General features: G+C 40.0%; 3 protein-coding genes across 3 annotated transcripts in view; all 3 read left to right on the top strand.

The window, feature by feature from the left end:
- The first annotated feature begins 1,409 nt into the window (after positions 1 to 1,409).
- On the top strand, positions 1,410 to 12,050 carry txnl1 (thioredoxin-like 1). Its single transcript, XM_028601562.1, has 8 exons — positions 1,410 to 1,697; positions 5,483 to 5,579; positions 6,404 to 6,577; positions 7,012 to 7,134; positions 8,161 to 8,230; positions 8,686 to 8,858; positions 11,571 to 11,675; positions 11,775 to 12,050. The coding sequence occupies exons 1-8, from the start codon at positions 1,600 to 1,602 to the stop codon at positions 11,802 to 11,804; spliced, it is 870 nt and encodes a 289-aa protein (XP_028457363.1). The 5' UTR covers positions 1,410 to 1,599; the 3' UTR covers positions 11,805 to 12,050.
- A 1,290-nt stretch (positions 12,051 to 13,340) lies between these two features.
- LOC114571166 (E3 ubiquitin/ISG15 ligase TRIM25-like) lies at positions 13,341 to 15,506 on the top strand. Its single transcript, XM_028602005.1, has one exon. The coding sequence runs from the start codon at positions 13,394 to 13,396 to the stop codon at positions 15,035 to 15,037; it is 1,644 nt and encodes a 547-aa protein (XP_028457806.1). The 5' UTR covers positions 13,341 to 13,393; the 3' UTR covers positions 15,038 to 15,506.
- Positions 15,507 to 16,566: 1,060 nt separating this feature from the next.
- nars1 (asparaginyl-tRNA synthetase 1) overlaps positions 16,567 to 26,142 on the top strand; it is a 20,022-nt gene continuing 10,446 nt past the window's right edge. The window contains exons 1-10 of the mRNA XM_028602482.1: positions 16,567 to 16,807; positions 19,153 to 19,235; positions 19,384 to 19,449; positions 20,509 to 20,601; positions 20,703 to 20,792; positions 23,146 to 23,224; positions 23,381 to 23,451; positions 23,991 to 24,077; positions 24,932 to 25,153; positions 25,920 to 26,119. Coding sequence (XP_028458283.1) covers positions 16,765 to 16,807; positions 19,153 to 19,235; positions 19,384 to 19,449; positions 20,509 to 20,601; positions 20,703 to 20,792; positions 23,146 to 23,224; positions 23,381 to 23,451; positions 23,991 to 24,077; positions 24,932 to 25,153; positions 25,920 to 26,119 — 1,034 coding nt within the window. The 5' untranslated portion in view covers positions 16,567 to 16,764. The remainder of the gene's footprint in view (positions 16,808 to 19,152; positions 19,236 to 19,383; positions 19,450 to 20,508; positions 20,602 to 20,702; positions 20,793 to 23,145; positions 23,225 to 23,380; positions 23,452 to 23,990; positions 24,078 to 24,931; positions 25,154 to 25,919; positions 26,120 to 26,142) is intronic.

Genomic DNA, 26,142 nt, shown 5'->3' with positions numbered 1-26,142 from the left:
ATCAACATCATGTTCTAGCTGCACAGAATCTGGAGAGTTTGGTGGTGTAGTGGTAGAAAGGTAGGCCTGTACCTTAAGAGCTTTGTTCATCTTCTCCCGATAATTTCTTTGATTGGTTCTCCATTGTCTCCTTCTTTTGCGTTGTTCTCGCTTTGACAAATCTGCAATTGGCTTTACAACCCCTCTTTCTTTTTTCCTCATGTATCTCTCCCTGTCTCTCTTCAGTTGCTCTTCATATTTGACAGTGTCCTCTTTTAGTCTGTCCCTATAGGACTGAGACCTTTCTGCAGTTGACTTCTGCGGCATCTTAAAAATAGATGAAAAAGCATTTCAACAAATATACATTTGAATTAATACATTAGCATTGTACATTTCAATAAATAAAATATACATATGTAGCCACACAATCTATGAATTGCACCTTGTAAGCATAAATGTAACCACACGTTTGTCATTTCCACCCAAGAAGGTAATGTGTTGGAAATGACGGTGGTGGAAATAACAATCCTACAATATTTTGTAAAAAAATCCAAGCTAGTATTACAGATTAGCTATGAATTGGTAGCTAGCATTGCATGCATGCAAAATACATCTATTTATATTAAAAAATCTATTTATTTACAAACTCAATTGATGTTACGCTATGTTTGGAAATGACATACAATAAAAATATTTTCATGTCAAGCAATATTTACCTTGAGTTTTCTTCTCCAAGTGGGTGAAGAAATTCAAAATTTCCTCCATGTCAGACATGTGCTGTGATGTCATTGTTCATCTCCATAGAAACAACCCAAACAATCTTTCATAAAAACATTTTAAAGGGACATTACAGCGTTGTTTATTCTATAGCTGTTCACATAGCTCTTCTCTGTGGAATGATAATACAAGGTTTCATTAATGGACAACTTGGCTCAAACATACATTTATCTAATTTTGATATATTGTTTTACTTTTCTGACCCCAACTCCTCTGTACAATATATAGTCAACTTAATAATTTTGCTTGGAAAATTCTTTATTCATAAATCGAAATTTATGAAAAATAAACCTCTTTTCAATGTCTTTAAACTTGACTTAAAAAATTATATAGATTGTATTTCTGGATTAGAGGGTAAATCAGCATCAAAATGTATGTAATGCTTATCTGATTTAACTTTATAATTAATTTAACTGCTATTTAATGTCTGATACTCTGGCTATGTACCTTTTTGTTATTATTTTTATTCTTTTTTTATTTTTTTTCTTTCTTATTTTTTATGAAAACATGTTCTGTAACGAAATGAGTTGTGTACTACAAGTGTGGCCCTGTGCCTGTTATGTATTATAAGTACGATGGAGGGCAGTAAAATCCCTATAAACTTCTAAACTGCCAAAAATCACAGAAGAAGAAGAAGGAAAAAACCCCGCCTTTTGTTGTCTATTGGCCAATCAGGAGTCCACATCCCAAAACAGCTCACTGTACCTGTAGTGTGGTTCAGAAATCAGCTAGTTAGCTAGCTAATATACTGGCAGAAAGCTAAAAACACAACACTTTATTTTTACTAGGTGCTCCTGAACATCACCCGGGTAACCAGCTCACACCACAGCCGCAAGCTGTACCATGGTCGGTGTTAAAGTGATCGGGAGCGACCCGGACTTCCAGCCGGAGTTAGCGGCCTCCGGCTCCAGGCTTGCTGTGGTGAAGTTTACAATGGCTGGGTAAGCTTACAAAACTGGCTTCCAGGCCGAGCGGCTAGCCGAGCTTAGCACTCTAGTCTGTCCTATCAACATGAGACTAGAAAACATCCAAAACTCGTCATTTGTACTGTTTTATGGAGCTGAAACGAGATGTATATAGGCTATACGGTATATAATAGGTGTAGCTCTCATTGGTAGGAAACCAAGGTTAGCATGCTATCGTTAGCCGAGTTAGCTAACTAGCTCTATTGCTTACAATGACATAGCAATATTACATTAACTTTGCTGCTGAGGGATTGTACGATTCTATGATGAAAAACAGCAACATTAGCACCAATATAAATGTATTTAAAATTGTGTTGTATTTTACTCCCCACTGTAGCCAGTCCTTGTAGAGTTAGTTATATTTAACGGTTAGCTAGCTACACTTTCATTGTAACGTTAACGTTAGGTTACTTAGTAACGTCACAAGACGTTGAATTTAGTCTGTAGGCTGTAAAGTTTGATGACATTATTGAAAACGTGACTAATGTAGCTTGTAACTTAGGTTATAATGATTTATTGTTATATTAAATCGTTACCTTGTGAGATTTATGAAAGAAATTAAGCAATTTCAACATTGTATAGGTTTAATCAAGCATATTGCACTAGCGAAGTTTATGTAAGTGTTATAACGTGATGTGTGACTATGTAGGCTAGCTACTAGCTATGTGTTAATAATGAGGAATGTTTAACGTTTAGAGTAATACTAGCTAGAGGAGTTACCACGTTATAACAGTAAATTTAGCTCTTGGGAAGTTTTAATTATGAAACGTTTAAGTTTAACCAATTACGTTACCTCGTTGGGGTCGATATTAGCTGCGATGTATTTTATTGTCAGCCAATAAGTGGCACGAAATGTCAGTAACGTTACAGTATGTGATTTAAGTAATTTTGAAACAATGTCTCCATTACATAGTCCAGTTTGGGGGTGACGATATACAACAGAGATGAGCAGAAAATCATCTTATTTTAGAAGCTGGGACCAGCTAAAGTTTTTAAATAAGTATGATACATAACTGAAACCGTTCATTGATTATTTAAACGTACAATATGTAACTTTCTGCTGCTAGGGGTCTCTCAACCAAAACAACGGATGGTAAACACGGACTTTTGATGACGTTTGGAAGTTGCGTGGAATTATGGGAGTTGTAGTTTTTAGTGTTAAACACCATCGCTGATTAGAATCAAGGGGGTAAGCTTCGCTTCAGAACTCAAACCTCCGATGGTGCCATTTTGTTGCTACAAAGGTATCACCTCCTGTTAGCATTCCACTGACCGCCATTTTTTTTTTTTTACGTCACTTGACTGCGAATAACTTTACATCTGAAGCGTTTAAAGACTCTTTTTGTCCGTTGTTTAATTCTAAAGAAACACGACAATGTATAAAATGCTCCATTACCTTGTACCTCACATTATATATCACATAAAAATAGGCTAACGATTGTGTCATAACCACGAGACTTACTGTCGCACAGTAGAGGAATTACCGTATAGTACAGGAGAAGCTCGCAGGCAGTTTCGACTTACATTAGCTGTTTAGGTTTAATTACTAATGTTAACTAGCATGTTAGTTAGCAATAATTAGCCTGTGCTTATGTTATCTCCTTACATATACCTACACTCTCCGTCTCTGTAAGATTGGGAATGATTGAGATTTCTGTTGGCACAGCTACCAGAAGACTTACAACTTTCAGACACGTTGCTCACGTCACATTTACGTTATCTCGCTCAGTTGGAGGCTGCTCAGTAAAGCAAGAGATCACCGGAAAAGTGCTTCTAATAGCCTTCACTGGTCTCCGTCCAGAGCAACGGGGTCTATTGGTCCATTATATATATGACAATATATTCTAGTCAATGACTAGAATGCATCGGTTCACACAAGTGTATTCACGTTAAGTTTAGTAACGTTTATTCATGTCATTCTAATAAAATAGCTGCAGTTTCCCCAACATAATTATGTTTTTCTTGATTCTTATTTTATTGGTAGCTGACCGGTTAGCTAGTGAGTCAGCAAGCTAACATATTAGCCAGCAGCTAAAGCCACACTTTCACAAAATATTTCACATGTCAATGTCACCTGTTGGATGGTTTCAACACCGGGCGGACGGGGTTTGTTGGAACGCTAGCTAGCTACTCAACGGAGTAAGCCCTGACTGCAGTACGCAGATCGAGGAGTGGCTCAATGTGGGTGGAGCTAAACGTTTGACTCCGCCCACTTGCCAAATAGCAATTGGCGGAGCCATTTCTCTATCACTCTGGCAATTGGTCTGAGGGGTAAACACAGGAATTTCAAGCTGACCGGAGATCTTTTCCCACGTGTGAAGTTTGCTTTTCCCGTTGTTGTTTTTCTTAACCCCAACCGTCCGTTGTTGGCGTCCCCCAGAGACATGGGCTCGTTTCCCGCGAATTACGTTTGCTTTCCCCGTTATCCTTTGCCTTAACCCAGCGGCGGAGTGGAACCAAAACATCTACCGGGAAATTCTGTAGACCACCGGCCGGCAGGCAGTGTCTGTTCGCGGGCAGCCAGCGTCTGCGTCTGTCCGCGGGCAGCCAGCGTCTGTTCGCGGGCAGGTAGCCGGCAGGTTAGTTCGTCCAGACTTTCCCGATTGCCACTCCGCCTCTGCCTTAACAACCGTCAGTTATTGTCTGGCGTTCCCCAGAGACCAGGGCTCATTTCCCGGGAGTCATGTTTGCTTTCCCCTTTCTTCTTTTCCTAAACCCAACCCCATTCTTTTTTCCTTTTAACAATTCAAATATCATTATTTATTATAATCTATCTATATATAATATATATTATTACAGGGTGTTAAATTGACGTTTGAGAATGCCCACGGAGTCAAACGTTTAGCTCCGCCCACATTTGGCCCAACCCCGATCTGCATACTGCAGTCAGGTGCAATTGACTCAACGAGGCTGAGAGATGGGTGTGGGTGGGGATAGCCGTGGGAATAGCTAGCTAACTGTAAAGACAGCTAAATGCGAAGAGGGGAGAAATTCGGCACGAACACCGGTAGCGCTAACTTAGATGTATGTAACGTTATGGATGGCTGCCGACCGGGGAGTGCTAGCTGGCTAAATTATCATTAGATTAATCGTCTATCTATACAGTTAACGTTACTAGTGAACTTATTCGTGGGTTAGCCCAGTGCTGTTAACCGTGGTCAAAACAATCATGCTAAAAATAACTTTGAGCTTGTTGAACGATGTTGTAACCCTATAATGTTACCCACTTAGCATTAACGTTAGCTACTTGTCAACCAGCACATTGTAGTAACGTTAAGCTGGATCGATATTGACATGTATTAATAAATAAGGTCTCTGCTGTATTATTGTGTTGCAAAGTGGCATGTAATTAATCACAAAATGATGCTGTGTGGCAAAAAAATTAGTAGTACGCTACGAGTATTTCTTTCTGTGACATTGTATGATTTATAATTACTCTCGAATGTATAGTCTGGACGGTGAAAGGTTATATGAAGCCACTGACATGCGACTAAAGGAAACGTCCCGTGTCAAAAAAAATAAAAAAATAAAACACAAATTTGGTGGAAACATTTGGGATAGTGTAAGAACACAACAACTAAAATTATATAACATAGGTATGGTCGTTTTTAGACATTTTAATGCAGACATTTTACATATTGTACCTTTAATGTTGTCAGTGTTGCCAATGTTAAATGACTTGAAGATGAATTGACTAATCGTTTCAGCACTACTTGAGAGATGAAAGCAGATCCCTAACACACTCTCCTCTGCCTCCTCAGGTGTCGGCCCTGTGTCAGAATAGCTCCGGCTTTCAACATGTTGAGTAACAAGTACCCGCAGGTCGTCTTCCTTGAAGTAGATGTTCATGTCTGTCAGGTAAGTCTGATCTACCATATCGTTTTCATCAAGAGTCCCGTCAAAGCTGGAGAAATGATTCAATACGAACAATGGTTGGTAAACCACTTTCCACTGTAACCCCAGGTGTAGCATTTATAGTTAACGTTTTAATATCTTATGCTGTTTTTGATTACCGGTATTCTGCAGCCTTTGTTTGGCTGCAGGACCAGATGTCTGCTTGCCTGTGCTGGACTACCTGCACCCCAACACCCCCCTTCCCCCATGCCCCCCAAGACTCTCCTCACCCATTGCGTGTCTTGTGTGCCCTTGTATTGGTTATGTGCTTATGTTGCTGAGGTGTTTTTTTCCTGTTCCCACACTGTGCTCCTGGTGTGGGCATAGTCTGGGAGTTGCCTTTTTCTCCTCGTCTCTCCTCATGTCATGCTGTATTTTCTTTACCCAATGTATGTTTGTATGTACCTTGTAAAGCGCTTTGTTGGCTTCTTATCTGTGAAATGCGCTCTATAAATAAAATTGGATTGGATTCTAGCATTGTCAGACCTCAGCTAAAGTCAGGTCTGAAATCTTTTTTTGGCCCTTTCAGACCAATGACAATCCTGTTCTGAAGTGATATTAAATGAAAAATGTAATTACTGAATTCCTTTAAGGAACCAACAGCAAAACAAATGGACCTGACAAACTTCATTCACTTATGTAACCTTTGCCTGTCAGAGACACAAATATGATTTTGGCGTAAATAATGAGGAAAAAAAAGGCTGCAAGCCTGGCGATCCAGCCTAGTATTAGCAGTTAGGTTAGACAAGGTTTTGCTAAATTCTTGAAACCGTTTCTCTTTTTCTCAGGCAACAGCGGCAGCCAACAACATCTCAGCCACGCCAACGTTCTTGTTCTTCAGGAACCGGGTCCGGGTGGATCAGTATCAGGGGGCAGACTCCGCCGGTCTGGAGGAGAAAATCAAACAGCACACAGAGAATGACCCGGGAAACAGCGAGGACTCCGACATTCCAAAGGGATACGTGAGTTGACAATGTTACTGACGCCTCTTGGCTGTAGGTGTGTGTGTGTGTGTGGGTGTGTGTGTGGGTGTGTGTGGGTGGTGTGTGTGTGATGTAATGTTACGTTTTATAAATTGACCATCAACGTGTATTAAATAGTCCTTTTTCGTTACTCTTGGAAATGTCCTGTAGAAAGTAAGAAATTATATCTGACGGGGGAAAACCAAGAAGCAAAGCAGTGTACACTTTGCATCGAGATATGTTTGCCTTTTTATATCAGCGAAATAAGACAATGTAGCATATATATAATATATGAAGAGAAGAAATAAAAGTTTAAAACGGAACAAGGCAATAAGTATGTACAGTATTTGTGCGACACGGAGAAAATGTCAGCCACACGAATATGTAATTGTAACATAAAGCCAGGAGTTGAGTTTGTTTTGCTTCTTTTTCAGATGGACCTCATGCCTTTTGTCAGCAAAGCCGGCTGCGAATGCCTCAATGAGAGCGACGACTGCGGCTTCGATAACTGCTTAATTAAAGACTCCACCTACATGGAGTCTGACTGCGATGAACAGGTAAGAGCTGTCCAAAATCTGCCCAAATGTGTGATCTTGCAATCACAAGAATGAAGAACAATTCAGTCAGTTCATGCATTTCTCACATTAGTTTGTCATTTTTCCCAGTCCCAAAAAAACAAAACAAGTAGGTTGGAAGCGTGATTTCTTTTAATCACCCCATTTTCAACACAAAACATGTCTCCAACAAGCCAAAATCCTCGCAGATTCTGTATGTAATTGCATATGGGATTTTATTTCCCCAAGAAGTTGTTGTCAGTCAGAGATTTTTCCCAGCGGTCCGCTTCAACACTGGATCTAGCCTGTTTTTGAACTTTTTGTCATCTGCATTGATCGATCAAAGACATGCGATCGCACATGACATGCAGCGTGTAGCCAGTCACATTCTGCTGATTTACTTTGTAGCGGCTAATGTAACCCTAAACTGTGATAGCAGGGCCAGAGCTGGGGAGATACTTTACAGTGGAGGTTCTAGTTGCGAACAGGTTTTTTTTTATTTTTTTATTTTTATATGTAACCTGTAGCCTCACAAACCCATACCATGTAGTTGGCTGACGACATGCTCCTTGCCTTGGAAGTAAAGCCTGCAGGGTTTTCCCTACCATTAAAAGGCTTAGGGGAAGCACCCGAGCTGTTTTGGGCAGCACCTAAGCCGAATGAATGTAACTAAATTACTTTACTCAGATGATTGTAGTTGATCCCCAGCAGACTGAGAGAGTTATTAATTTATTGTCTGCTCTACATTTTCCAACGTTTTAGACACAAATATGGTATTAATAATGGTCCAAAATTATATGAAATAGCTTCTTCTTTTCTTTTTTTTTTTTAACTCAACATTTTCTTGAGAAAGGACCTCTAACCCCACTTGCTTTCACAAACCTAGGGGAGACACTGGCTTGGTCTGTAAGAAGCTAGTTAGCCGAATATGCTAACAATTGCGTTTTGTGGCAGATAAACAACAACTCCTGCCTGATAAATTAAATTGTAATTTGTCTAATACGTTGCTGTCCTTTTAATCTTGTCTAGTTGCTGATAACTATTGCCTTCAACCAGCCTGTGAAGCTCTTCTCTATGAAGCTACTATCCTCAGATTTTGGTGAGTTTTTTTTTTTTTTTTTTTTTTTTTTTTATGCTGCTCTGCACTTAGTTAATAATTACTAACCGGATAGCTCAGTTGGTAGAAAGGGTGCCCATATATAGAGGTTTACTCATTGACGCAGCGGCCTGGGTTTGACTCCGACCTGTGGCCCTTTGCTGCATGTCATTCTCCCTCTCTCTCTCCGTTAATTTCTTCAGCTGTCCTGTCAAAATAAAGGCTGAAAATGCCCAAAAAATTATCTTAAAAAAACCCATTACTAACCATTAATTAAACATAATTAATCTGAATCTCTCATCTGGAGATATTGCGAATATTCAGTTCCCCGATAACGAATTTCCGATCCTTTGCTCCGTTTTCCCTTCCCTCCCTCCTTCCACCCTTCTCTCCCAATCCTTTCCCTCTCCTTTCTCTCTGCTCTTATTTCTTCATCATCTTGTCGTTCTCTGTATCAGCCCAAGCCCCTAAGGTGGTGAAGCTGTTCATTAATCTCCCCCGGTCGATGGGTTTCGACGACGCCGAGCGATGCGAAGCCACTCAGACTCTGGAGCTGTCGGAAGAAGACTACAAGGAGGACGGGTTGATTCCTCTGCGCTACGTCAAGTTCCAGAATGTCCAGAGTGTTACGGTAAGGAGCAGATTATCGTGCAGAACTGCTGAAACCGAGCCGTGGTTAGGCTTGAGACAAAATGTCTTATACAGTGTATTGAAATTAGAGGTCGACCGATTAATCGGCCGATTTTTGGCATTTTTTAACATAATGGCATCGGCCAATATCCCAGTATATCAAGCCGATTATTGGCAGGCGCATCTGCGGGCAGCCTAGTGTTAAAAACATGATTAGGCGACATTTTTTACAGTGCACTCAGACCAGCTGCCTCCAGCCCCTCCCCTCGTGAATTCTTGCGCTGTGTGTCTCGCACAGTCACTTTGTTTAACTGTAGGCCTACTAATAAAACTGTACAAAACACCGCGGCCACACCGCTGTGGAAGCTCCCCGAATGTCATTTATCAGAGTCTGGTTTTTACCCTTGTCCGTGACAGTCTCATCCACTAACTGAAGCTATCCGCTAACGGAGCTAACCGCTAACGGAGCTAATCGTTGCTAACAGAGCCTTCAGTTCTCCGTGCCTGTATCCATTAACTGCATCTATGGACTCGAACACGAGTAAAACCCTTACTTTTATTAAATTGGCTGGACTAGTTTTAAATTATAACTCAGTTGTTTGAATGACAGAAATCTGCTCAGATAAGATCCTAATGAGTGCAACAGGACATGTAACAGTAGGATCCCCAAAACACAGATACAACAAGGTGAACAAGAATTGACTTTAGATAGCCCTAGTCTGATGTGACTCAACAGGAGTTAAATAGTGTTCAGATTAATAATAACATGTCACTTTCTGTGAAGCTTGCAGATTTGTATTCTCATAAGTTTAAATGCTGCTAAGTGCACTAAACTTTATTTTTTCATTTAAAAGTTTATTTGACAAAGTTTATTTTCTTCTTACCTGTTTCGTTTATTTAATATATTTTTCATACATTATTTATACAATATACAGTATGTTTTTACATTATACAAGTGTAGATTGGTGAAGTGTTCAATAAATGTTTTTGTTGAGAAATTCTGTGTATATTAGTGTTACATTTTGTCTTTCAAATAGAGGTTTAAAAACAAGCACATATCGGCCAAATATCGGCCAAAATTAATCTGCAGCATTTATCGGCATCGGCCAGAGAAAACCCATATCGGTATCTCTAATTGAAATGCACTGGCTAATATAAAGACGTTTACACACTGGGGCCTTTTTTTTTTTTTTTTTTTTTTTCTAGCGATTAATCCACACGTCAAAACTGTTTTTTTCATGAGAACGCAAATATTATGTGGCGATAAAGCGATTTACATTTTTTTTCCGAAGTGCATATTTTTTTTTTACATCAACCAATCCCATTGTGTTGTTGACTTATTATGAGGATCATAACACAACAACACAAGGCTGTATAAACGGGGAACGTTACTTTCAACCTTGACAAAGGCAACGTTTACCAGAGACCCTCTCCGTTTCACTCTATATACAGTCTATGGACAACACTGCGTAACTGTTTACCAGAGGGAATTCAATTCCTCAAGAGTATTTTGCTTAAAGGAAACTCGGTATAATAGCTTACAGTAGCTTAGTGTTAGTTTTTCCTGCTTTGGATCCCGACTGTGGTCCACCCAGCAGCCAGAGAAACAAGACACGGGAAACCTCCGGTGGTCTGGAGGTGCTGCAGCATGTACAGTATTTGTGCTCAAACTGCAGACTCTAGCTACGGTACATTCACTTGATATCTTCACCGCTACGCGTTACCTCTCCTCTGCTCCGATCGCTCACACTCGTCCGATCACACCACATGGACCATCACTTTCTCACGTTCGCTTCACCAGCATCCCCAGAAGGACCTCAAACTGCCCCACCGACATGGTAGATGAGCTGGCACCAATACTCAAACCTTTTATTGAACAACTGTCGCGAATGTGCATTGCTGCCGGTATGAATAGTTTTGATGCAAAACTAGGGCTGGGCGATATGAAATACGAAGTATCACAATATTTTTGACCAAATACCTCGATACCGCAACAATATTATAGTGTTGACTAATGGTGCTTTCACAAAATATTTACACAATGAGATTTTTGATAAATAATCATCAGTAATGTGGATATAATGACTAAGTGGGTAAATGCAAATTATAGAACAGTTACAACAGTCTGGTAAGTTCAGAAAATGACATCACTTTACTGTAATGCAGCCTTTAAAACCAGGAAAAGACAACTCTTATGCCATATTACAATATTACGATATCCAAAATCTAAGACGATATCTAGCCTCATATCACGATATCGATATAATATCGATATATTGCCCAGCTATATGCGAAACATTTGCAGGCGATGCTTTGTCGGTATGACTTTTTTGCTGTGTCATCACCATTCATATCTATACAATCACTGTGACCATTAATATCTATACAATGTGTTTATGGTGAAATTGTTCACAAGAAGTTCTTCATATATCTAGCTTCTAATTGTTACTCACAAAGTGCACCAGGTTGATGCATTTAACTTTCAAATGTACAAAACTTTATTCTGGGTGCGCATGCCCACAGACACCCCTAGAGGGTCCAAGGTCCACCACAGTCTCACAGAATCCTGTGGGAAAGCTGCAGGACCAGGTTTCACTCTGCTTGGAATTGTGCCGTTTTTGAGCGTACTACCTATTTCATTTTCAACTGGGTTGCGATGTATATTGATGGTATTTGTCTTTTTTTTTTTTTTTTTTTTTCTCCCCTTTACTAGTTGTTTGTGAAGTCAAACCAAGGAGATGAGGAAACGACAAAAATCAACTACCTGACATTCATAGGCACTCCAGTACAGGCCACCAACATGAGCGACTTCAAAAGGGTATGGACCAGTTAGAGCACCCCGGACTCATTAATGTTCAGATATGTTTGAGTGTTTTGTACTCAACATGGTGGATCATTTTATTCTGTTGCCATGTAGGTTGTGGGAAAGAAAGGAGAGAGTCACTGAGCAGGTGAACCAAGGGGAGGATGAGAAGAAGAGGAAGAGGAAGAGGAGGCTGCAGATACATCCAAGGACTGTCCCTCTGCCAAAGCTGCCACACTCTGCTGTGCCACACAAAAGAAACCCACAGCCTTCAGCGGACCTCCTCAAGCTCTAAACGAATTCTCCGTCTGTGGAGACTCTATAAATCATTTGTATTGTAATTCCGATGAAAATCACTGTAAATAAAACACAATCCTTTTTCAAGGGAAAGTGCGTTGTCTGTTTTCTGTGGGAGCAGTAGCAGTGAATGTGGCACTGGTAGCAATACAGATAGTAGCCTGTGTGGATGTAGCTTGGACATCAGTAATATAGGCAACAAGTGCAGCACTCTCTGTATTACGGATAAATAACACATTTATTTTGTCTGTGCACTTAGCAGCAAACTGCCCAGAAATTGTTGTTATTGCAGGTTTAAAGTCTGTTTAAATAACTAACCAAGTACAGTACAGTTTTCATGGTTCTAGGAACAGCAGCCTGAAGTTTCTTTCTTCCAAATCAATTAATAAAGTTGACTTTTCAAGGGAAAGTAGTTCTCAGAAAAAAGTGCAGACAGGGTGTTAAGAGCAGATGTGAAATCCAAACTGTCAGTCAGAAGGACAAGATTTCTCTTCTTTTGGACTGTAATCTCTCAAAAATACTGCCGACCTCAGCAATTAAACATTTAAGTACATTTAAATTTAATATTTATTGCCTACAGTACAGGTATACCTACGTATTAATACGTACAATATTAAATACATATTGATCAGTGTGTACTTCATAATGTGTTACACTGCAGACTAACCTCCAACTGATTTGACCTTTGGTCAGGCCTGTGTGGGTGTGTACGACAGGGATTGATTGACAGTTTATGACCTATCCTATGCAGTTTTGGCACACCTGTCATACACCTTTATTACATAAGGATAGGGGGGGGGCTATAAACACACGATGCCTTTCCTCTTCCTGGAATGAATCAAGATCATAGCCCTCGCTCCTCCTCCTGCCCTCAAACAGCCAATCCCCTCAGTCCATGTATTTCCTGCTTCCTGTCCCCTCCTCTGTCCTGCCAGTATTGATGAGCGGACCGACTCTTTTCAAAGAATTGGTTCCTTAGAGTTGATACATGGAAATGTATCAAAGCTTTTAAACCTTTCGAGTTTAGCAAACTACAGCGTCAGTTTATCAGTGATACAGTCCGTTCAAGTAGTGCAAGTCAGTTTTCTACAACATGGCTGCTGCCCGCCTCACAAAACATTTTCCTAAAATGCATTTAGCAGCCATCATAAGTTTACATTATTAAAAATGACAAATGCATTTTAATGCAAGACTTAAACCCAAAGCTCTATAACACACAGAAGTCTGAAAAATGACCAACTGAGAAGCAGGTGAATGCACCATTAACCTGCCATGGACAATACATAAAAGAGTCGTTCAAAAATATTTGTTCGTTCATTTTCGCCCATCACTATCTGCCTGTGTACATATGGGTGTAACCAACATGCTGTATTGTGCAAGAGCTGACCAGTATTGCGTATGAAGAAAATGAACGTTCACTGTCTCTGAGAGGTGAAATGGCGCAGCGAGGAATTCAGATGGACCAGGAAAAACTCTGCTGTTCGATCTGTCTGGATCTACTGAAGGATCCAGTGACTATTCCCTGTGGGCACAACTACTGTATGAGCTGTATTAAAAGCCACTGGGATGAAGAGGAACAGAAGGAAATCCACAGCTGTCCTCAGTGTAGACAGACCTTTGGATCGAGGCCTGCCCTGGGGAGAAACACCATGTTGGCAGATTTAGTGGAGGAACTGAAGAGGACAGGACTCCAAACTGCTCCGGCTGATCACTGCTATGCCGGACCTGAAGATGTGGCCTGTGATTTCTGCACTGGTGGGAAAGTGAAAGCTCTCAAGTCCTGTCTGCAGTGTCTGGTCTCTTACTGTGAGCAGCACCTCCAGCCTCACTATGAAGTTGTTCCATTAAAGAAACACAAGCTGGTCGACCCCTCCCAGAAGCTCCAGGAGAACGTCTGCACTCGTCACAACGAGGTGATGAAGATTTTCTGCCGCACTGATCAGAAATGTATCTGCTATCTGTGCTCCATGGATGACCATAAAGGCCACGACACAGTTTCAGCTGCAGCAGAAATGACTGAGAGGCAGAAAGAGCTCGGCTTATGTCTGCAAAAGATCCAGCAGAGAATCCAAAACAGGGAGAAACATGTGAAGGTGCTTCAACAGGAAGCGGAAGCTATCAATCACTCTGCCGATAAAGCTGTGGAGGACAGCGAGAAGATCTTCAGAGACGCCAAGCAGCAGATCAGATCTCGTCAGAAAACGGAAGTAGCTCACGTCAACGAGCTTGAGGAGAGGCTGAAGCAGGAGATCACTGAGCTGAACCGGAAGCTCGCTGAGCTGGAGCAACTGTTAGACACAGACCATCACATCCAGTTCCTGCGCAATTTCATCTTGCTGTCGCGTCTTAGTGAAGCTACAGACTCACCCGGCATCGATAGCCGTCCTCTGAGGTACACTGAGGATGTGACTGCGGCTGTGTCAGAGGCCAGAGATAAACTACAGGACATTCTGAGTGAGGAATGGACCAACATGTCGCTGACAGGGACTGAAGATGTTTTACTGCCACAGGCAGAACCCAAGACCAGAGCTGAATTCGTACAATATTCATGTCAAATCACACTGGATGAGAACACATTCTATGGGAAATTTATGTATTTGGATTACCTAAGAGCAACACACAGATATGATTTTAAATATGACCATTATGGTCACCCAGACAGTTTTACTGACTGGGCTCAGGTTTTGTGTAGAGAAAGTCTGACTGGACGTTGTTACTGGGAGGTGGACTTTGGAGGGAACGGCATTTTTATAGCAGTTGCATATAAGAGTATTAGCAGAAAAGGAAGAGAAAGTGCATTTGGGCACAATGACAAGTCTTGGGCATTACAGTGTTTCCATAATGGTTATGAATTCAGACATAACAACATCAGAACTCCCGTCACTGGTCCTTGGTCCTCCCGAGTGGGGGTGTACCTGGATCACAGTGCAGGGGTTCTGTGTTTCTACAGCGTCTCTGAAACCATGACCCTCCTCCACAGAGTCCAGACCACATTCACTCAGCCACTCTGTCCTGGACTTGGTGTACATCATAATGGTAATTATGCTAAAATCTGCACAGGTTCAAACATAGAGGACTGAAATCCACAGAGACAAGACAACACAAATGACAACTTATATAGGGTTTATGTATGTAGCGATATGTCTCATTTAGCCATAGTTGTTATCACTGCATGATGAGCGAGTTTTCATCTTCTTTCATCTTTAAAGTTAAATATGTGCATGTGTGATTAAATGTGAAAAAAATGAAGATTGGTTTAAAATGTATATAAATGAATAAAATACAAATAGAAAACTAAAAACACAATTAGTTTGGGATATTTCTTCTTTTCAATCTGTATTGAGAAGGTAATAAGTAACTTGTGATCTTTGTTTCTGTAAACTAGTTAAGGATTGTCGGAGATTATTTTCTGATATTTGAAGGAAAAGTAGCAATTTAAAAATCATATCTCTGGCAATAAATAACTGAACACAATAAATACATGTTATTATTGATATTGTCATATAGACCTCTCAGAACGTTGCCTGTTGTAACAAATTTGCTGTGATTATTGACCATCATATAATAAAATTGAATTAAATAGTAGTTCTTGCTTGATGTATGTTTGTATTGTTGCTTTAATATTCACAGCTCTCTAGTTTGCTGCATGGGTCTCAACGGAGTGGCACTATAAGTACCGGTATTTTCTTTGTTACAGCATTTTAATATATCACCTTAACATTAAATAAATATTTAAACCTTTTTGTCAATTGATTCTTTTTTTACCCCGTTCCCAAATTCTTTAAAACTTAACTGACTAAAAAACATTTGTATATTTTTCTGTGTATATTCAACATGATCAGTTTTTCCCTAATGTGCGTTGTATTTTTGTATAGTAATGCATCATACTTGTATTTTGCAAAAACAGATTTATGTAATGTGCTGATTATACGGAAGAGTATTAGGCCCACAAGCGAAAAAATGTATTGGGTTCTGAGTAGAGATGGTCTCCAATACCAGTATCGGTATTGGCTCCGATACCGCCTAAAACGCTGGTATCGGAAAGTACTGGAGTTTATGCACCGATCCGATACCACGTAATAAAGCCCTAAAGAAAATCTACGTTAAAGTAGTTTATTTATGTTCTGTTTCCGTTATAACTGATATAATAAAAGAAAGTTCTGTGGCATTCATTGTTTGTGATTGTTCATATTCTACAAAGAGTTTAACCTGAGCCAGACCGACAACAACGATAGAAATCATATCACATCCATACAGGGATAGTAGTATCAGAATCGGTATCGGGAAGCAAAAATCGGGCCATCTCTAGTTCTGAGTTTAAAGTCAGAATTATGAGAAAAAAGTCAAAATTCTGACTTTTGGCCCTAATCCTGTTCCCTACAATCAGCACATGACATAAATCTGTTTTAGCAGAGAGAAAAAATGTAAACTTAAAAAAGAAATTTACTTAAAAAGAGGATTCTGACTTTTACACTCAGAACTCAAATACCGTACATTGTTCACATGTGGCCCTACTCCTCTTGTCTAAGATGTAACCAGTTAACTGACAAGGAACCCCACCAATTGGATTTGCTGTTATGGGAAGTGACGTTTACACGCTCGCCAATCAGTGAACTGTGCCGAAAGCCTTCCTTCGATTACCCCGAGCTGCGGCTGGGCTGATGTAAAGTTACGTTTTCCGCAGCTGCTGAATCAGAGCGGAATATACACCACCTACAGTAGATTCTGGCGTTTCATTTCCATTTTTTTTAAATAAATATTCTTCAGTTTCCACTTCTCAGCGGACTGTCGTAACACCTGGTCTGACATGGCGACGGAGATAACGAAAGGTGTGGAACAGGTCTCATTGGGTAAGAAAGAAATAGCTAACCTGAGCTAGCAAGCTAGTGAGCTAACTTCCAGATAAACGTGTGTCCAGCATATTGCATCAGTTGCAGTGCTGCAAGCAGTTAGCATTTAAGCTAACGCTAATTTCTGATTCTGTAGCTAGGTGTCTGATTTGATATCAGGTTTACACCACAGTCACTTAGCGCTAACTTAGCCTGCGATGCCGATTAAAGATACAAAATTAGCCAGACAGAGGAAACCGTAAGCTAAATATTTAACCAATGACAGCTGTCAGTTGCCTGTACAGCAGCTAAGGGGCTGCGTCAGTCAGTTAACCCGGTGTAATTTTTGCTTTGTAATTTTACTGTCTTTTAGTCAACGATGTAAAAATAAAAATAAGTCACCAAGGACAATATTTCAGTCATTTGTGATGCTTTCGGTTTCGTCTTTAAGCGCCACTTGTCAACACATGTAAGGTCAGAATAGTCTATATGTATGCTATTCTTAACACATCTCATCTAACGTTATTCTTATGTCTCTGAGTCCGTACCAAGCTAAAAGTCTGGTGGCTGTTCGTAACTGCCTCCTTAAAGCTCTGACTGTACCTTACTAAATGAATGAATGAAGCTTTATTCGGTTACTAAACATAAAACATAATAAAAGTACAGCAAGTTCATTACAAACAAGGGTGGTAACCGAAAAGGTGTAGGCTAGCTTATTACGCCTACCCTATTTACAAAACAACATCTACCCATCAGAAATTAAACATAAACAATATACATGCATAAACATATCTCATATGCATACACATATACATACATACACATACATATGCATGCACATATACATACAACATACCTATACGATAAAGGAAATGGAGGAAAAATGAAGTTGGTTTACTAAAGCTGCAGATGACTGAGCTCTTTAAAATGTGCATCCATCAATATTGCTCTAAGAGGCAGAAGTTCAAAACTTACTCATCCTTCAGCGAAAACAGTGGCTGATGTACTGATGACCAAAAATGTAAGATAAGATATAATAGACTTTTATTAATCCCACACTGGGGAAATTACTGTGCTAAAGCAGCTCAAAAGACAAAACATGTACACACATCAGAATAATACAAATACATTAAGAAGACATAGGAGGAAAAAAAAAAAATATATATATATATATATATATATATATATATATATATATATATATATATATATATATATATAAAGTAAAAGAAATAGAAAACAAATGTGGTAGTCAGTCTGTCATTACTTAAGGACTAACCTATCCTATATTTGGCACTTTGTGTGTGACCATAGTCACACGGTTCCTACTGAAGATGTAAATCGGGAATCAGAATCAGCTTTATTTGCCAGGTTTGCATAAACAAACAGACAGTAAGAAATATAAAAGTACTGTTAAGTATACAGTATAACAATACAATAGAATTTACAAGAAATATACAATAACAATTGAAGAGAGGGAAGTAATAGTGCAATATCAGTGTAGTCTGAGATTTAAGTTTAAATATAAATGTAGTGCAAGGCAGTGCAGTGCACTGGTAATATATTAATAACCATATTGTAATTGTAAGATTGAACTATACGGTGTGCCTGGTTAGCTCACCTGGTAGAGCGTGGGCCCCATGTACAGAGGCTTAGTCCTCGCCGCAGCGGCTGCAGGTTCAATTCCAACCTGCGGCCCTTTGCTGCATGTCATTCCCCTTCTCTAGCCCCCCTTCATGTCTAAGCTTTCCTATCGAATAAAGGCCTAAAATGCCAACAAAAAAAATCTTATAAAAGATTGAAATATACATGAGGTAGATGAGCAGAACAGTGTTGATTGGCTTTGTTCAGTTGGACAGCTGGAAACTGCTAGAAACTGTACTTTTTAGCAAATGGTACACAAAAAGGAGTACATGTTAAATCCAGGGTTCCCCCAGGTATTTAATATGAGTGAGAGGGAGTTCTGCATAGGGCTGGGCGATATGGAGAAAATCAAATACCACAATATTTTTGACCATACCTTGATATCGATACTGCAACGATATTGTAGTGTTGACTATTGGTGCTTTCATAAAATATTTACACAATGAGATTTTTGATAAATAATCATTGATAATGTGGATGTAATGACTAAGTGGGTAAAGGCAAATAATAGAATAGCTAGAACAGGCTGGTAAGTTCAGAAAATGACATCACTTTACTGTAATGCAGCCTTTAAAACCAGGAAAAGACAACACTTATGCCATATCACGATATTACGATATCCCAAATCTCAGACGATATCTAGTCTCATATCACGATATAGATATAATATCGATATATTGCCCAGCTCTAGTTCTGCGTCTCACTCTGCCTCTGCTTCACAGGTGAGATGTATGTATCGGACAAATGTGGCAGTGACCAGGATGGGGACGGCACGCAGCAGAAACCCTTCAAAACTCCTCTCAAGGTAGAACGGTCACGTATTTTATTTGTTGTTTCCAGGCACGTGTTTCAAACGGTAGTAAAAATAGTAGGCATATTTGCCTCACTGGTTGATCCAGTTGCACTGATTTGTCTGTCAGCATCTCACTCTGTTTATGAACAAATCCTCACAGGCTCTGATGTTCGCTGGGAAGGAGCCGTTTCCGACCATCTACGTAGAATCACAGAAGGAGGGAGAGGTTGGTTTAAAAAAAAAAAAAAAAATCTTTTTCTCATTTCCTTATTTTCACTTTAAACCTTTATCATATCAGCGTACTATATACACAGGAAATTATTCTGTCTGGTTTTAGATAGTGTAGAAAATCCTCACTTTTGACTTTGCAGGCTTTATTCCGACCAGAGCTGCAGCGTCTGTTTTCACTAGTTCATATATTACACACTATCATCTGCCGAAGGTTTTTGCCACTGTTCAGCTGCACCAGTGTTTGACTGCAGTTAAAACCTGCCGAATCAGGTCTTGTTGCCGCTTGATACAGTAGATGCACAATAGATAAGCTGCACTAGACCTCAAACAGTTTGAAAGGACAAAGATCGCTCTTCTTTTCAGGTTTATACTTGTATTTTGGGTTTCTACTAAAACATGTTTACATGCTTTAATGTTCACACATTATCTTTCTCATAATATCACCCTTTTGTCTGAAACGCTACATTTTAGCACCTCTCTTTTAAAGATTTTTTTTGTTTCGTTTGGCCTTTTACACCTTTATTAGACAGGACAGCTAGGTGAGAAATGGGGGGGAGACATGCAGGAAATCGTCACAGGTCGGACTCAAACCCTGGACCTCTGCGTCGAGGCATAAAGCTCTATGTAAATGTGCGCCTGCTCTACCAACTGAGCCAACCCGCACAACGCCTCTCTTTTAAAGTTGCCCTCCCAATTAGCCCAGTCTGCTCTGATTGGCTTGCGTGAGCCTGCATGTGACACATAGGAAGGGAAGCCAAATCTGAATGGTTGAATCCCATGTTTTTTTGACAAAGGCAGACCAGAAATAACTGACTGGGTTGTCTTATTTTCATTGTTTTATTAAGTTTGTGGGTTGGTAGGCACTCCTGATACCCACGTGTATGTGCACAGACACTGAAAAAGTGAGTTTTTCATGGTATGTCCCCTTTAAAGTAAAGGAGAAAAAAACTTTGACGTGTAATCCACTATCCCTGGATGCCCAAGAATAAACTGACACACTTTATATGTTGCTTTCAGTCAGTTCATAAGTGTTTCTGCTCTGTCTCTTCCTCAGCGTTGGGCCGTGATCTCTAAGACGCAGATGAAGAACGCAAAGAAGGCCTTTAACCGCGAGCAGATGAAGTGCGATGCCAAAGAAAAGAAGGAGGTGTGTTGGCTTCACATCTCCTGCGAGAGCAACGAGCTAGGATTCATGTCAAGAAGCAGATGCGGCGTTTTTAAATGTTTGCTCCATGTCTGTTGTGGCAGGCAGAGGACAACGACAGGAGAGAGAAGAACATTGAAGAAGCCAAGAAGATAATCATTGAGAACAACCCCAGCCTGCCTACGCCTGAAACGGTCAGACACAACGTTTCGACCATTTTATCCGTGTCTGTATCTAATGTCCTCGTTGGATGTTGGTAGAACTGCTAAAACATCACTGCTAAAATCATTTAATGACTTTTTGTAGTTACACTTCATCTTAAACTTCATTCTAAGTGTTTATCACCGTATTTGTCATTAATCACAACTCCACATTTAAAGCATTTGTAACTGGTGCATAGACAATTAATGAATGCTTGATAACACAAAACATAGGATATGAACGTAGTCATAAGTATTTAATTTAATTTAATTTGATTTAGTTATATAGACCAGAGATCTTCAACAGGGGGTCAGGGACCCCTAGGAGGTCCTCAGAGTCACTGCAGGGGGGGCCTCCAAATTATTGTTGATTTTTTTAAAGGTTTTTTTTTTTTCCAAAACTTAAAATGTCTTACCATGAATCCAACATGTCATTAGCAAATATAAATCCCCACTAATGATAGGCTTACTGGCCTGTAGGTAAGATAGGCCTAAGAATTCAATGTGCCACTAGTATGCTTAACATTAAAAGATCATCAATTAAATCCTGCCAACAATTATTCTTTTAATAGCTTCGTTTTCTATGCAGAAAACGTATGTAGAAGGGCTTTGGGCTGCCCTACACGTTATTGTAGGCCCAGTTTGATATGCAACTTTATTTTATACAATCTATGTAGTAGGGGGTCCCTGCTCCGTCTCTCTTTCAGTTAAGGGGTCCTTGGTTTAAAAAACATTGACTACCCGTGATATAGACCGAACCAGTGTGCGCTAACAACAATCATCAGTCCATCACCGACACCGTTTTTAAAAGTATTGCTTTAGCACCGGTATCAGAAACAAACATACTATACCCGACCCTACACAACTGGTACTTGAGTTGAATTGCAGAGAGATGTTAAATGGACAAGCTTATTTATTTCTTTCGTCAGCCGTAACATTTGTAGATATATAGTTAAACACGTGGGTCTGACCTATCTGGTGGGAGGGTGCCGATTAGGGCTGCAGCTATCGAGTATTCCAACGATTATTCCATCGATTAACCGAGTAATCGGATAAGAAGTCATCCTCATCATCGTTCCTCTTCATCCCCTATGGGACATAAGGCTTCAGTGAGCACTCTCCATTGCATTGAGTCCCTGGCAGCATGTAGTGCCTCTCCCCATGACAGGTTCATCTGTTCCAGCTCTTGTGTCGCAGTTCTGCGCCAGGTGGTTTTGGGCCTCCCAGGTTTTCTTTTGCCAGGTGGTGTCCATCTTAGGGCGACTTTTGTGACGCGCTCCTGCTCCATCTTCGACACGTGTCCTAGCCATCTCAGGCGTAAAAGGCCAAAAGATCTGGCATATTCGTCGGAGGCATCCATTATGGAACACTTCCATTCTCCTCATGTCTGTTTTGACAACTCGCCAGCTCTCTGGATAAGAAATGCTTTTGCTTTATAGTAAATAGCAATAGTAAATATATAAATGAGAGGTTTCATTTTTAGAAAAAGCAACAATTGTATTGCTTAAATTGCATACAATAACAGGAATAGACGCTAATATTTTTAAGCATTATTTTCGCTCATATTGTAATCTGAGCCGTCAGTCTTCATGGCATGTATCAACAGCATGAATGTATTAAGAGAACGGTCAACAGCAGCGTCAGCCCGTTGTGCGACCGTTATAATCATCCGTGCGGAAACACAGCGTCATACAATTTTAGTTGTTTTTATATATATATATATATATATATATATATATATATAAAAAACGCTACTTTGGCTCAGATGCAGTAGCCTGTCTCTGTGTCATCACTCTGTAGTCTCACTCAATGTCCCGCCCACAGTACTCTGTGATTGGTTACACTCCAGGAAACTCCTATCAACACCACTGAAGGCTGCTGTGCCTCTGACAGAGCTGTGTTGTCCTTTTGGCAGACATTACTTAAGTTGCAATAAAACCTCACAATCATATATTAATCATATATTTATATATATATATATATATATATATATATATATATATATATATATATATATATAGTATGTTTTTAATTATATTATAAATATAACAAATTTAGAAATGTGTTTTTCTACAAAAATAGTTTTTCCATTACATTAATGGCGCCATAATAAAATTGTTCAATTGTCTTGAGCTTACAAGGAGCAAAGTAGATCTTTAAAACAAGGGTGGGCTCGTCTTAGCGTTCAATGTTGTCTAAACGCGAGTGTCTAAAGTTTGCAGCATTTAGTTTTTAATCAGGAGCTCTCTGAGCAAAGAATAAGAAAATATTACCAAAAAAGTGCCCAACCCCAAATATAGCTGTGCCCTGTTGTGCTTAATGACATAAGTGTTAACCATGTTTGCAGGTTAAAATCCATCATCTGGAGGCCAAGAGAGGGCAGAGAGTCAAAGTGTTTGGATGGGTTCACCGCCTCAGGAGACAGGGTGAGGAGCCTGGCACATGAAAACAAACACAACTGGTTTAGCCTGTAAATGTTTATTAATTCCTGACGCTCCATTTTAAAAAGGAATCCAACAGCTGAGTTAGAAGATGTGTTTGACTCCTATCTTTGCTCACTGTATGTTTCCTGTCTCCTACAGGGAAGAACCTGATGTTCATCGTCCTGAGAGACGGAACTGGTTTCCTCCAGTGTGTCCTGTCTGATCTCCTGGTACAGCTTCATAACCTCACCATTTTACACTCTTTATAGTGTTTAATCTTTTGTCTATCTTTGTTATTTAATAATTGAAGCTGAGATCAATTATCTTCTAAAAGTGTATGTTTTAATTTCCATGGCTTTATTATTTACAAAAAAGACAACTGTAACAAAGCTAGGTTTTTAAGTAATTTAGTTTTTCTGAAATGGAATTAATGGAAGAATGTGAAAACGGAGGATGTAACCAAAAAAACTGACAGGAGAATAAATTAATTTAGATAAATACACACGCACCACACTTGAGGTTGTGTTTGTCACTCACTATAAGTGGATGACAAACACTTGCATCATTTTGTAAGCCTCAAACCTGATTTACTTCATATTGAGGCAAAATAAAGCTTTTCATCAGAACATGCTCAAAACGAACATGTTTGATTTTTCAAATTTAGTAAGCACTTCAAACACAAGTTATCAATGTCACACAAGTTAACGATCATACTATATTCTTGCCTCTGATGCTAACACTGGCTTGTTTTTCTCCTTCTTGACTTCAGTGCCAGTGCTACAACGGCTTGATGCTGTCCACAGAGAGTACTGTAGCTCTGTACGGGACTGTCACTCCTGTTCCTGAGGGGAAACAGGTAAACACACCTGCTGCTTAACAGACAGAACCTGCAGTACGTGTACATGCGTGCAAAAAAAAAAATAAATAAACCAGCAGGAACTGGTGGAACAGACAACATATTTACATGAACTGTATCAACCTAGTCTTTGTAAGATCCACATCTACAAACCCCGATTCCAATGAAGTTGGGACAGAAAAAATGTGATTTGCAAATCCTTTTCAACCTATATTCAATGTTCAAACTGATAAACTTTAGTGTTTTTTTGTGTGCAAATATTCACTCATTTTGAATTTGATGCCTGCAACACGTTCCAAAAAAGCTGGGACAGGGGCATGTTTACCACTGTGTTACATCCCCTTGCTTTGTAATGTATTCAATTAAATATAGGTTGGAATAGGTTTTGCAAATCATTGTATTCTGTTTTATTTTTTAGTTTACACAACGTCCCAACTTCTTTGGAATTGGGCTTTGTACATGCAGCAGGTTAATCATTTTTGTAAATACTTAACAGTACCTAACAGTGTATTTTAGTTCTACGAGTTTCATCACAGAGCTCTGCTGGCACAGAGGTTCAAGGTAGTTTTATCCTTCTTCTAGACAAGAAGCAAACACCTTCCATTTTTTTTTTTCGGTATGCAACGCTTGATAGATTTGTTTTTTTAAATTATTAATGTAAATTGAATATCTTTACTGAAAATATAGACTTGGATCTGTTTGTGCTAAGACCTAGATAGTTTGTTTTAAAAGCTACTATCTTCTTCTGGTGTCACTTTTGTCAAATAATAATATTATGGATGCAGTTGTAGTGCAGGATGCATGCAGTCTAAAGAAACATGAAGAAGGTTGTCAGTCTTGTTTTGCTCTTCCAGGCGCCCGGAGGCCACGAGCTGCACTGTGACTTCTGGGAGCTGATTGGCTTAGCTCCAGCAGGCGGGGCAGATAACCTGCTGAACGAAGAGTCGGATGTGGACGTCCAGCTAAACAACCGACACATGCTGATCAGAGGAGAGAACGTCTCCAAGGTCCTCCGAGTGCGGTCCACCGTCACACAGTGCTTCCGGGAGCACTTCTTCAGCCGCGGATACTACGAGGTGAAGCACACCAACGCCTGAGTTTATTTCTGTTGGCAAAAAGCAATGAACAAAACAATCATTTTATCCAGTCAGATTTTTGCGTTCGCAGGTTTAAATGACTAACGTCGCAGATGATAGCAGCTGTAGCCAGCGCTTTATGGCGTAATATTTGTGCCACATTTCTGAGCGAGCAATTGTATATTTTTAGCACAGACATATATTTTTGAAGCACATACATTTTGAAGGTTAAAATGAATGAATATCCCGGTCCAAAATGCCTGGACTTCATCACAGGACCATAGGTCATGAAGTAATTGGCCGTCCTCTGTCTTACATTTCCAACAATTTGGTGTGTCTTTCAGACCAATTCTAAACAATCTGGAGGAAGTCCAATAGAAGCGATGCATAATCTTGAACTCAATGAGGCACACCCTCACATCGCGTGACGCCGTTAATATTCCTACAGATTCTGTCCCACTCCTCATCATCCAGTGTAATCCTCAGATCCCTTTCCCATGTCTTCTTGAACTTTTAATTTGAAGCAGAAGCAGCGATCTGTGCAAATCAAGAGAAGTGAATAAAAGATTTAATTATAAATTAGTCACCCTCTGAGCTTAATCACAAATCAGTTATTGCACTAACCCAGGAATCCAACCTTCCAAGTTATCCAACAGATAACTTGCGAATCAGATTTCAGACACATGCAGGTCATTCTGCTGCAGCCTTCTAACTGCCTTATCTGTTTGTCGGTCTGTTTGTCTGTCTTATTTTTTTCTGGGAGTAGATCACTCCTCCTACCCTGGTGCAGACTCAGGTGGAGGGCGGCTCCACGCTTTTTAACCTCAACTACTTTGGAGAGCAGGCGTACCTGACGCAGTCCTCTCAGCTCTACCTGGAGACCTGCATACCTGCCCTGGGCGACACCTTTTGCATCGCCCAGTCGTACCGGGCCGAGCAGTCCCGCACCCGCAGACACCTGTCTGAGTGAGCATGCCGTTCAACACTAA

Source organism: Perca flavescens, chromosome 16 (genome assembly GCF_004354835.1).
Source record: "Perca flavescens isolate YP-PL-M2 chromosome 16, PFLA_1.0, whole genome shotgun sequence".
NCBI lineage: Eukaryota > Metazoa > Chordata > Actinopteri > Perciformes > Percidae > Perca > Perca flavescens.
The sequence above is the reverse complement of the archived record's forward strand: the minus strand, read 5'-3'. Positions and strand labels throughout refer to the sequence as shown.

What these genes read in the sequence shown, in the direction of transcription:
- LOC114571166 (XM_028602005.1), top strand. Translation starts at nt 13,394, where the DNA reads ATGGCGCAGCGAGGAATTCAGATGGACCAGGAAAAACTCTGCTGTTCG.
- txnl1 (XM_028601562.1), top strand. Translation starts at nt 1,600, where the DNA reads ATGGTCGGTGTTAAAGTGATCGGGAGCGACCCGGACTTCCAGCCGGAG. An exon ending in GTGAAGTTTACAATGGCTGG is followed by an intron (nt 1,698 to 5,482) that starts GTAAGCTTACAA and finishes CTGCCTCCTCAG; the next exon opens with GTGTCGGCCCTGTGTCAGAA. An exon ending in GCTACTATCCTCAGATTTTG is followed by an intron (nt 8,231 to 8,685) that starts GTGAGTTTTTTT and finishes TCTCTGTATCAG; the next exon opens with CCCAAGCCCCTAAGGTGGTG.